The 12864-nt window shown below is 39.3% G+C and overlaps 1 protein-coding gene across 2 annotated transcripts in view; it reads right to left on the bottom strand.

Annotated features, from left to right (window-relative positions):
- Window positions 1-12864, bottom strand: part of plxna4 (plexin A4) — a 347014-nt gene that overhangs the window by 63248 nt on the left and 270902 nt on the right. For both annotated transcript variants that reach the window (XM_053650138.1, XM_053650139.1), the window contains 6 exons: window positions 10562-10752; window positions 6517-6668; window positions 4467-4584; window positions 3356-3492; window positions 2337-2504; window positions 2130-2223 (listed from right to left, as the gene is read on the bottom strand). In XM_053650138.1, coding sequence (XP_053506113.1) covers window positions 2130-2223; window positions 2337-2504; window positions 3356-3492; window positions 4467-4584; window positions 6517-6668; window positions 10562-10752 — 860 coding nt within the window. The remainder of the gene's footprint in view (window positions 1-2129; window positions 2224-2336; window positions 2505-3355; window positions 3493-4466; window positions 4585-6516; window positions 6669-10561; window positions 10753-12864) is intronic.

The following is a 12864-nucleotide window of genomic DNA, read 5'->3' as shown; positions in this document are numbered from 1 at the left end:
GGCTCGCTGCAAAAAAAAATTCCGCTCAATATCTTCAAGCTCACAAATCCTAACAGACATTGAAGTCCTCCTACAAAATGACATCAGAGGAAGTTATTTCTATTGTTTGCACACAGGGGGCGCCATTTTACCGAACATGACCTTTCCTCAATCTCAGTCCAAACTGGTTATGAGAGATGCCTATTAAAGCCAAAAGAGAACAAGACTTGCCACAAACTGCCCCATTCAGCAGCTTTGAATGGCAGGGAGGGGAATTTTCTGCTCTGTTTCTGTTCAAGCAGCAGCATGCCAAGGCCTTATCATATCGCCGCTACAGATGCCCAATGTGCTCGTGTGGGCGATACGGCAGCGAGATAGCGTTTCGTTCTTTTGTCTCTGCAGACTTTCAATCAGGTCTCTATGAATGCAAGCCTCCCATGCGTCTACGAGTCCATTCTGTAGGGAGGCAATGAGATACTCCTGTCTCCCATGTTATGGCGTTTTTCTCGCTCCCTCACAAAGCAAAAGAGGACATTGTTGCCACTGTTGGTTGGTTCGGCCCTCCTGCGCTCCGTCTCTGTTTCGCTGCTTGTCTTTTATTCTCTATTTATCAAATTCTCTTTCTCTGTTCTGCCGCCACATTGCAAGAGCCAAATGTGTATCAGGAGATGGAGAGTTGGTGAAATGACCAGCTAATGGGCAGGTGTGAGTTAAAGCAGGACACTCACTGACCCTGAAAGGGGGTTTAACCCTTTAAATCTATTCAGGTGAAAATGACCCATCTTAATCTATTTTTACCCAACGTGGAACAATATAAAACATGAAACCTGTGTCCAGAAACTGTATGCACTTGGCCAACTGAATATATATATAGGCCAAGTGCTTACAGTTCCTGGACACAGGTTTCATGCTTTATAGTATAGTATAGTATAGTATAGTATAGTATAGTATAAAAACTGTATGCGGAGAACAACCTGGACGGAGTGCCAACCCATCACAGGGCACAATCGCACACGCATTCACACACTAGGGACGCTTTGGACATGCCAATCAGCCTCCATAGAGGGTACCCTTAGGAAACCCCCAAAGCATGAGGAGAACATGCAAACTCCACACACACAGGGCGGAGACAGGATCCAAATGAATATATATAATGAAAAAATAAAATAAAAACAATTATAGTATAATATAGTATGGTATCATATAAAATAATATAGTATAGTATAAAATACATCTATAATAAAAAACAAAACAAATTCTGTGTTCTGGACTAAATCTATATCTAAAAATCTAATAAAAATGAATAGTATAGAATATATAGTATAGTATAGAATAGTATAGCACAGCATTGCATAGTATAGTACAAAATAGTATAAATTAGCATAAAGTAATATAGTATAGTGCAATATGGAGCAGTATAAAAAAAAACTGCCAACTGAAAACATAAAATAAAAAGTAAATAAAAACAACTAGTATAGTATAGTGCAGTGTATTAATAGTATAATATAGTGTAGTATAGCATCATATAAAGATACAATATATGTATAAAACACTTCTATATGTATGTATGTACTATATGTATATACTATTCTATATGATACACACACACACACACTATATATAAACATTTGACATAATTAACACACTAACATTTTTTTACATAATTATTTTTTAAATAAATAAGAATGAAGAATGACACATACGTTTTATCCATTTATAGGTACATTTAATGCTGTGGAACATCCGCAAAACGAGTTTGTTCCTGTTATTGCTATTATTATGTTATAACAGCTACGAACAGTCCCTCAACAGCCTGTTTTTTTTTCTCTTACATACAGTTATTAAGACAAAAAAAATGTCCTGAAGAATTTCCCATGTCAGAAACCTTAAAGTTACAGCTTTACCTCTGACACTGGAGACTCCTTCCAAAAATCACACATTGATGCACATTTTTAAAAAACCCCAAAAACCTAATTTATGTGGACTATATAATTCCTTAAGTAAGTTGTTACTATAGAAACAATAACGTCTTAGAGGTCCAGATCTGGAGAATCTTTTCTAAATATTTCTTTATTGATTTTGCCTTATACATGCATACTGGGACAGCGGGACATCTATTACGACACGGTGAACATGATGTTTGAACTTACGTTGGTTGTCTCCTGGGTGTTGTACTTGGCTCTGATTTGTGGGTTCTGGATGATGTCCAGGTTGGTTCCGGTCACGGTCACTGGTGTGTTTCCACTTTTACACAGAGCAACACAGTTTCTCATTTAGTGGTGCAGCTTACAACACTATTATGCTTATTTCAACCAGCTTAGAAATCACAATTTGTAACTCCTATTCAGCTGACACACCTGAAAATGCTCCATTCTGGTTCCAGCTTGGTGATGGTCGGATCTTCTACGTACTCAAACTGGAGGTCCTTCTGGATGTGGGCCTTGTCTACATACACAGATACGGTTACTTCCCCGTTGCCTTGAGTCGACGCGTGAGAGCGACACGTGATCCACTGACCCCCTCGTCTGCATGATCAAACACAATATTTCAGTTATTTCATAGTTTATTACATTTATATAAGAGAAAAGTCACATGTAATTAATCATGTTTCACACAAATCATTTTTCACATGTAGAGCGTGTGTTTTCCTTCAATTCATTTACTAAAGCGATATTTTTTCTTTTTTTTTTTTTTTTTTACAATGTTTTCATTTTCGCCTGGGATTTCTTACACGTTTCATTTATTTTCACCCACACTCATTATTCACATATACAGCATGTGTCTTTATTTTCTCACATAAACTTCTCAAATCATTTTTTCACATGTAGTGAATGTGTTTTATTTTTGCGCACGTGATCTCTCGCACAATTTTCAACTGTTAATTTTTCACCGGGTTTTATTTTCCTCGCATGCCATTTTCTCACATAAATAACTGGTGTGACGCATAGGTGAAATCTACTTATGTTTTTCATCTAATCGCAGGTAAAAAAACAAACAAACAAACAAACAAACAAAAAAAGCCTTGTGAAATCCATGTGACTTTTTGACAATACTATAACTAAATAGCTGTTTCACACCAAACTCACAATACCACAGTCTTGATTTATTTAACACCGGCACGATGCAAAATAAATCAAGTGGAAAAAACCCCTCCCTCAAAGACAGAGACGTCAAAGCAAACCACAGACTGACGCCTTTTGCCGGCTTAGCAGAAGCGAGGTGTGATTGCGAGTGTCTTTATTGATTAGGGCTCAGGAACTCTGCCTGGTCTTAATGTCACTATTGATCCGTTCCCGCTGTTTTATGACGCTACCGCCCCATCCGCCCTCCTTGAATGCTGTAAATCGTGTCCTCTTTGGACTGCTGGATGCTATACCTGTGGTAAGTGCACTTCTGGTCCTTGAACATGATGGACACGTTGCTTCCGGAGTCCAGATTGCTTCCTGTGATGTTGACGATGGTGCCTCCGGCTACGGGACCGCGGCTGGGCTTCAGAGAGTGCAGTCTGGGGACCTGTGTAGGGGTGGAGGAAAAGTCATGACATTATATATCATTCAGCCTACCATTGGATCAGTTGCCTTTTTAAAGATTTCAATCTCATAATCCAATTATAGGAACAATGAAGGCCATTAATGCATGGATAAAAGTGATAAATAAGGAATGAGACATCTGGGGACGAGCTGTTATAAAAAAATAATCAATGAGGGAGCAGTGTCATGCAGCCTGATGCAAAGTTACTGTTATACAGCACTTATACAGAAGCATTTCCTTCCTTTTATACTGCACCACAGGAATTTTTCAAAAAAGGTTACAATTTCTAATTCATTAATGAATGACATGTTGTATTTTTGATCTGTTTATCTCTGGCACTGGATACTGGATTTCTGTTTATCTGTTGCTTATTAGCCTTAGATTCTGCCATACAAGTTCCTCTGAATGAGCCATTACTATAGAAACGATACCGAATTAGAACGAGTACATTAATCTAAACCTGTGACTTGAATTACAGCTGCCAATACTGTCCGAGCTACTGTTATAGAAAATTAACCAACACTGACAATCTGACCAATCCGAATAGAGAATTCCACAGCACTGTGGTATAATGGTGTGTATAACGTGAGGTTAATGGGGATGATTATACTCCAGATCAATACAGGGGTTAAAGATCGCCCATATTCTTAAGATTAAAGTGTCTTCTATTGGTTTGTGTGGTAAAGTGAGAGAGAGTGAGAGAGAGAGGGATTTTCATGAACAGCTTAGCCACATTCATTACAGGACGATCCCTCTGTGTAATAACATTACGACCAGGACATACGGAGATTCACACGGACCGAGTCTCAGCCCTTTTTACGAGGTGGCTCCACAATAAATCCAAGCACGCTTAAGCCTGTAATTGGCGATGGTCTTTAATTACACGGACACGATTAAGATCTGCGCATTCTCTCGGTTTAATCTTGTAAATCACTATGTCAGCAGAATGAACTCACCACAAAGTAGTAGTACTTGGAGGACTCGGCCTTGAACTCGGGCTGACAATCCCCTACGCAGACTTGGATGTTTCCGGCATAATGACTCGACTCGGCTTTTCCCATCTCGCATACGATCCTGTACAACGCACACAAACATATAAAATGTCTTCGAAACATTTTAACCTTAAAAAAAATTAAAAATTGCTTCCTCTTCCAGACTGTCATCTGTATAATAACAATAGTGGAAGATTACAGAGTGAAAAGTTAATGCAGTCTGTAATCTCCTCATTCCGTCTTCACAAACCAAAACTTATCACACAACACCGTAAGAGGCTTATCACTACTTTGAATGCCACAATTCTGCAGGAGTGGAAGGGGGAAAAAACCCCAAAATAACAGAGAGATTTTTTTTTAGGTCAGGGTAATAATAAAGTAATAATAATTTCTGTTCCATCAGTCAGTCACAGCTCTTCAAATCCTCACCAAAATAAGATGTAATTATTTCCTCTGTCCTGACCTGGGATTAAAAGTTGCTTTAATACTCGTCTCTGCCTTCAGTCCTGATCCTATCACTCGCTCCATAGAGTCCACAGACGGATTAAGGCAATGCATGGATGGTTCAGACTCGGTTCAAACCGTACAGGCTCGAAAGATGGAGACAGAAATGGTCAGAGTGAATAATCTAAAACTAAAAAAGAGTTGTAATGAAGTGGAACTTCTTCTTTTTTTTTATTTTTTATTGGAGTCCATCATGAATGAAACTCAGACTTTCATCATCTGCCTCAACTCTATATACTACTCTATATGAGTATAGAATAAAGGAATAAAAGCCCAAACGTCTCTGAAGACTTTCCTGTGTCAGAAAAGTTACAGCCCTACCTCTGACTGTTACAAAGTGTTGACACTGGAGACTCCTTCCATAATTGATAAATAAATGTCAAAGTCTCTGTATAAGATGATACTATAGAGTGTATTAATATAAACCTGTTATTTGTCATGCATTTAGAACTACTGTCAGAGCTGCTGTTATGGAAAATTAACACCTTCTGACCTTCTTTTCAGAATTCACCCACATGCCAATTGTGAGGCTGTGAAATAACGTAAAAATTGCCGCCAAGGGGGACAATAAAGGTCAAGTAAGTAAGTAAGTAAAATAATGGTTCAGTGACAGAGTGGGAACTGGGATGTTTTCAACCTCTGAGAAGGAAAAAATCTATTTGAACTGGCCTCAATAGAAACTTGTTATTCCTGTAGTTTCTTAAGCGCCTCGACTTGATATTCATTTTAATATAGCGGCAAGCATAGTCCAAATCAAGAGTGAGAAATTGCAGCATGTTTTAAGGCTTACTATAAGCAGATTTTTGAGATTTCATTGGTGTTTCAAATATAGATCGTTCAGCAAAAAGACAGATATTTAGTAAACATTTAGAAACTAGGTGATTCTGATAATATAGAATACAAAGATTTTCTAATGAACAATTACACATCTGCACTTACGTATACAGCCTAACATAGATGAATAAGACAATGGTGCACAAACAATACTGACAAAAACGATGGTTATTTTAAATGGTTCTTTGGATAGTTAAGGGTTGTTCGTGTCCAAAAGAGTTCTACTTGGAACTTTTGCTGAAAGGGAAACCCTTGGTGGTAGGGTTTGACTGCAAAAATGCAACAAGTGCTAGCTTTCTAGCGCACAAATCTTTCCCAGCCATCATGTAAACAATTTGAGGTAGGAAGGAAGCAAGTCACAAATACGGCATAGCATCACTTGGTCTTACTAAGAACATTGTAAATTTGAAAATAAATGTTTTTACTTGAGTATACATAATTTATAATAATAATAATAATAACAATAATAATAATATAAAAAAACCCTCACACCTAAAAAAACCCCCAAGAGCTACATTAAAAAAAAAATGCTATTCCAGATCTGCCAAATGAAAATGAAACATGGCCAGAGCGTTAAATGAATTCTTACAGCACTAATTTAATTGTATCTGGAACTAATCTGCAGGGAAATTGAGCTGGAATGTTTAGACAGTGTTTTGAGATTTGAAAAACTCACTGTTCAGCAGGGATGTATCCCTCTGGTACAGGTGTGCACTCAACATTGGCCACCTTAACGTTGCCCTGGATCTCGTGAAAATCCAGGCCGAGGTTCTCTCCACGGATCGTCACCAATGTACCCCCTTCCCGAGGCCCTCGCAGCGGGGTAATCTGCACAGAAACCATGACATTACATGCTTACAAACAATCATCATCAAAGCTTTCATCCAAACAGACAATAACATGTGCGCATCCCACCCCCTTGCGATCTCTACAGTTGGTACAAGCCAACAGCAATTCAGAGCTGAGTCAGTAACCCTGCGCTCTTTCCTCTCTGCACCTGTGAGAGATTTGGTTCAGCATGATAATTGGACCTCTCTCTGTCAGAGCTACAAAGCTTCCAATGAATGTGTCTTCCAATGAATTATGATGAGTTGCAAGCCCAGCTGAGCCTTGCCTATAGTGGGGGAAAAAACCCCAGCAGTGATTATCTATAGATACAGATTGTTTTGTGGAAAGATGCAGACACCAGCATGCAAAAACCATAGACTGCTGAGATGAAAACAAACTCAAAGGACACAAGGGAAATAGTTATTTAGATAGCAATCATTTTTTAATCATATCTCAGATGTTGATGCATCTCAATAGTCATGTCACTGTCTAGTTTACAGTGAAGACTGCAATCCGATTATACCAGAAATGCTGCTTGTGGGCATGAGCTTCATTGTACCATTCACAGTTAAGTGGACGTTTAAACATTCAGATTATCTTGCAAGGCAGATTTCACTTTCTAGCCTGGCAGGAGCAAGCAGTCAGATATGAAAATCAAGGTTCAAAGAAAGACTACATACATTAATGAGATTGTGAGACAATCACGTTTTAAACGACTAATATGTTCATATTTTTACAAACAGAACCAAACTAGTTTATTGGTCAGGAGTGTCTGTGAGAGTAGGAGGAAATGGTCAGAATTCCTGTGGCAGTGGGAAGGGCTGTAGTGTTTGCAGGAGCAGGACGGATTGGTCGTAATTCCACCAAGTGCTGACAACATAGGTCAAACTGTTTGCGGGAGTGGGTAGAATTCAACAGGATTCTTTCAGGAGAGGGCAGATTTAGTCAAGAACATCTGCAAGACTGGGCAGCATTGGTCAAGAGTGTCTGTGCGAGTAGATGGGATTGGTCAGTACATCTTCAGAAGAGGGTTGGGTTGGTCAGAATTATCTTGGGAGTGGGCAGGACTGGTCAAACCTTTTGTGGGTGTGGGTAGAAGTAGTCAACATTCCTTCAGGTGTGGGCGGAATTCAAGATTGTCTGCCAGAGTGGGCGGGATTAGTTAAGAGTGCATGTGAGAGTAGGTGGGATCGGTCAAAATTCCTTCGGAAGAGCTTGGGATTGGTCAGAATTACGTTGGGAGTGGGCAGGGTGGGTCAAAACTTTTTGCAAGAGTGGGTAGAATTGTTAAGAATTACTTTGGGAGCAGGCAGAATTGGTCAAGATTGTTTGCAAGAGTGGGTGGGATTAGTCAAGAGTGTCTGTGAGAGTAGGTGGGATTGGATAGAATTCCTTCGGAAGAGCTTGGGATTGGTCAGAATGTCCTTGGGAGTGGGCAGGATTGGTCACAGTTTTTGCAGGAGTAGGTACAATTGGTAAGAATTCCTTTGGGGGCAGGTAGGATTGGCCAAGATTATCTGTGGGAGTGGCCAGGATTGGTCAGAATTCCTTCTGAATTGGGTGGAATTAGTTCAACTTTCTGCAGGAGCAGGCAGAATTCAAAATTCCTTTGGAATTGGGCAGGATTGGTCAAACTGTCTGCAGGAGTGGATGGGATTGATCAGAATTCCTTCAGGAGTGGTGTGAATGGGATTTCAAAAAACAGTCCTGCGCACATGTCTACTATAAACAATAGCTTGTTGCTCATACTTACCAAACCATCCTCTATTTGAGAGAGCTAGAGACTGACAGTCAGGGTTGCAGGTGGAATTACTATCAATAACTTGCCATTCTGTGAAATCTCCGGCTTGGTCCATTTGGGAAATATACCGCTGTTGTGTACAAAGGAGGTCAATGAGACAGATCACACTCCATCAAGTCAGCTGTGATCTGTCCCAGAGGTCATCACTTCAGTAGTGTACGCACAGCTGTGCTATTATCACAATGTAGTCTGTCCATCAGTCATCCTGGAAAACCTTTACACTACATCTTAAACGGAAACAGCCACCACTAACCGCACTGCGACTGCTGTCACTGGGACTTTGTTTCCAGCTTAGCTGTGATCTCTTAAACAGCATGCTGAGGGGTCGTTTCATTACAGGACTTCATAGCGGTTATAATGAGGCATGAAAAGCAAACATTTCTAAATTCGGAAACAGGAAAGAGACCGAGAGGAAAAGGTACTAAACTTGTTTGTCAATGCGGTGCGATCCTCAGGGGTACGTCCTTGGTAACTTTGATATGTATTTTCGCATTTCACATTGTCTAATTATGTATCTTATATAAGTTCCAAAGGTATATTATTTTGATATAGCAAATAAAAGAGACATTTCAAATGTACCCAAAATGCAGCCTTGAGGGTCACCACACTTCTGACAACCAATGGTACATATTTGATACAGTTTTTTTTTTCTTTTCTTTTCCTAAGAGTGATTAGGATAAACCAAAGGATGCTGCTGAAAAGTAATGTTAAGACTCTGACCTTGAATAAAAAGTGAATGTTAGAGATTCTTTTTTAATGGTTGAAAATGACCTTCAAGCAATCCTGACCTTTCAGCAGTGTACATGCGTCCAAGCCTTTCTTATTCGTTCAGAAAATTTAAAAATGGCACACTACAACCCAACAGCGCACACGAAGAAGTGCTGAACGCTTTATGTGTGGCCCAGTGTTGAAGTATTGTATTTTAGACCAGATTTTATAGTAGACGGTTGCAAAATAAAAAAACCCTAATAAAATCTCTACTGAGACTAATCTCCAGCTTTACAATGTGTGCAATTAACAGCTATCGCAGCATATTACAGTGCTTTCTCCGATAAGCGTCGAGCTGGCTTCTGCCGAGAGAAAGAAAGAGCACGCAAGAGAGGGGGAGAGTTGTCTCTTTTCATTAGGGGATGATTAGATTTGTGACTTTGACAAGCTAATTGATGGCTGGTGGAGGAAAACACTTAATCATCACCCACTTCTAGTTCAACTAAAGATTCTCCATCAGAGATGTCACTGTAATGAAGCGCATTAGAATGCTTGGCAAAATGCGTTTTTAAGGAAAAAAGAAAGAAAGAAACAAAAAACCATTGGTAGAGGCACACAGGCCTAACGAATTCAATCAATTCAAAAACGAGTCAGGAGTAGACTCATTATTTGACTTAGTCCCATTTTTCATTTCAAGTCATTCAGCTTGAGGAGCTTTCAATTACGAGGATGTGAATGAACTGCTGGAATTCTTTAAGCTCACTGATTTCAGTGCTATGATTCATAAAAAAAAAATTAAAACAAGAACAAATCATATTGACTTCATCTAAATCAAAAAAAAAAAAAAGTATGAGCAGCCAAAGAAATCCCAGTGGCTGCTCCTGACAAAAACACTGTCTTCTGCCTCAGGAAACAAAACAGAGCCGAAGACTTAATAAGAAATTATTTTGTTACACGATGAAATATAGGAGAACTAAAAAAAATTATAATAATTCAATGTTTCTGCGCTCCAGTAGACTATACCTGGCAACGGTGAAATACAAAACATTATCATCAAGCATAGATAAGAAGTAGTCTAGTGGGGATATTCTTATTTGCTGTCTATTCCTGTACCATCGGTTTGCCATTTTATCAGCGAGAACTTTCAAGACATCACATTTTTTCACCTCTAATTGATTTTGTGTTTGACCATTTGGTGATCTGGTGTGTTTCTAGCTCCACCCACATTTCCCACTTCTATATTCTTGATGCTCTTGGTTACCTTTCTTGATGGCACTCTCAGCTGGGGTACTTATTTATGGTACAAGTCAGTACCAGGTGGCAGTGGAAATAAGGACCAAAAGTAAGTGTGTGTGTGTGTGTGTAGTGGGGTGGGTGTGTTCACCTTGGTGATCTTTGGGTGTGTGCACTTGCTGTTGATGCCGTTGTGTTCGAGCCACATGCTCTGTGGATGAGGGCAGTGCTGTTTGAGAGTGCAGCGCTTCTCCCCTTTACACCACACACAACCAAACAGCGGATCAGCCTTCAGGCACAGACCACAGCTCTCACGCCTCGCGTCGCATTTATACAGGTGTACTGTAAACACACACACGTACACACACACACACACACACACACACACACACACAGAACGGAGGAACAGGTCAATGCATGACATGCAGTCATTAACAGACATTTAGCCACAAATACTCAAACATTTCTGGCCATTTTGTCAAAAGATCTCTAAACATCTTTAAACAAACAAACAAACAACAACAACAAAACAATGTATATTACTTGTATCTAAGGTAGTCATTGCAATTTCCCACCCTGTAACTCGGTATCTATTGAGCATGAAGGATAACTCTTGCTTGCAAACACAGCTACTGGTTTATTTACAGAATACAATAGCTAGCCCAATTTGTTAGCAAATCATTTACTACCATGTCTACACAATACTGTACATATAATAACATTCTGTTAGCTAGACCTTAAATACAGACTGACACAATACACTGGCATAATGTTAGCAAGTGAAACCAGCTAATTTATTTAATTACATAATACTTAGCCAGCTTGCTAGCTACCCTGGCTACACGTTTACACAGTAAAATAGTCAGCTGAATCCGAGCTATTTTGACAGCAAACCTGACTAATGACTTTAATCACATAATAGTCTAATGTTATCCAGCTTGCTAGTGACCGAGGATACTGGGTTACACAACAAAATACTACAATGTTAACTAGTTTGCTAGTAAACACAGATAATGACCTTAAACCCATAACAGCTAGTCTAATATTAGGTAACGTGCTAGAGGACCTGGGAACTATATGTAATAGCCTACAGTTAGCTAGACCTTGGATATTGGTTTACACACTATGATAGTATAGTGTTAGCTAGCTTGTTAGCAAACCTGGCTGATGGTTTTTATCCTATAATAGTTCATCTAGCTGTAAGCTATCTTAGAGCTATCTCTATCTAACAGTGTTAATTGCATAATAATTATTCTAATCATAGCTAAACCCTTTCACTTGGTTTTCACAATACCTTGGCACAAAATTAGCTAGTTTCATCTGCTCTTTGACTGGTTTACACAACATAATAGTTATTCTAAAGCTAGTTAATTGGTTTTAATTACAAGATAATCTGCAAGCTAGCTATTAAAGCTACTAAACTGTAATTAGCTGATGGAGAGATCACATTAGGCAAGCTATTAGCATAGTGCTGCCTAGCATAAGAAATGTGGCTAAATAAGAATATGACAGATCTGGTAGGCATGTACTCCAGGTATTTGTTCATTAATTATTTTCTGTGTTTTTTGCTTTACTGTTATTTTACTTGAAAGATTAGAATTCATGACTCGATTGAACTGAATTCCTTCTTTCAGTAGCCCCTTCTCCCTTTCCTGCTTTTCTTCATTCCTTCGTCTAACGTTACATCGCCATAGCAACTGCATCAGACTTTTTTTTTTTTTTTTTTAATTGCCGGCCCAGTAGATGTTCCGTCCATCAAATTATTCCCCCGGAACAGCGCAGCTTTGGTGGTTTGGTGCTTGTGACTCGGCGTATGAAGCACTCAGGCAGGAGGAGAAATCTTACACTCTCCTCTCCTCCTCTGCCTAAATTAGCTCACCCATCACTTAGACACACACACTACATTTTACACGCACACACACACACACACAGCTTTCAAATTTTTTATGTGCAGGTGCCTTTTATTGTCTATTGATGTGTCATTTCTCGCTCTGAAATGTACCGGTGGCAGTAACTTTTCATTAAAGACACAGCATGACTATAATGCTCAGACTTCTTTTGATTGTATTCGGGTATTTGAACTGCAAAAAAAAAAAAAAAAGGTCTTCGCTGAACGCAAAACGGCGTTGTGGGTCTGAGAACGGCGCTGCCACACACCGCACGTAGTCATGGTGCTGTCATATGTAGGCTGTCTTTGGGTTTTGTACTGTTAGCTTGTCAGTGTGGGTCTGTGTGGAATATAATACGATTGGATCCGATCAGAATGGAGCGAGAAGATGGAGGGATCAGGAGCATCGTTATAGCTATAGCACAGCGCTGTTAATTTCTCGAATCTGATTGTCTAGAAGGTGTTGATTCATAAGGAATAATGCAGGTTTACATTATCCGTTTAAATATGTCATCGTTTCAATAGTAACAACTAATTCACAGGGACGTGTACCGAGGACAATCTAC

The sequence above is a fragment of the Ictalurus furcatus genome, chromosome 19 (assembly GCF_023375685.1).
Source record: "Ictalurus furcatus strain D&B chromosome 19, Billie_1.0, whole genome shotgun sequence".
NCBI classification, from domain to species: domain Eukaryota; kingdom Metazoa; phylum Chordata; class Actinopteri; order Siluriformes; family Ictaluridae; genus Ictalurus; species Ictalurus furcatus.
The sequence above is the reverse complement of the archived record's forward strand: the minus strand, read 5'-3'. Positions and strand labels throughout refer to the sequence as shown.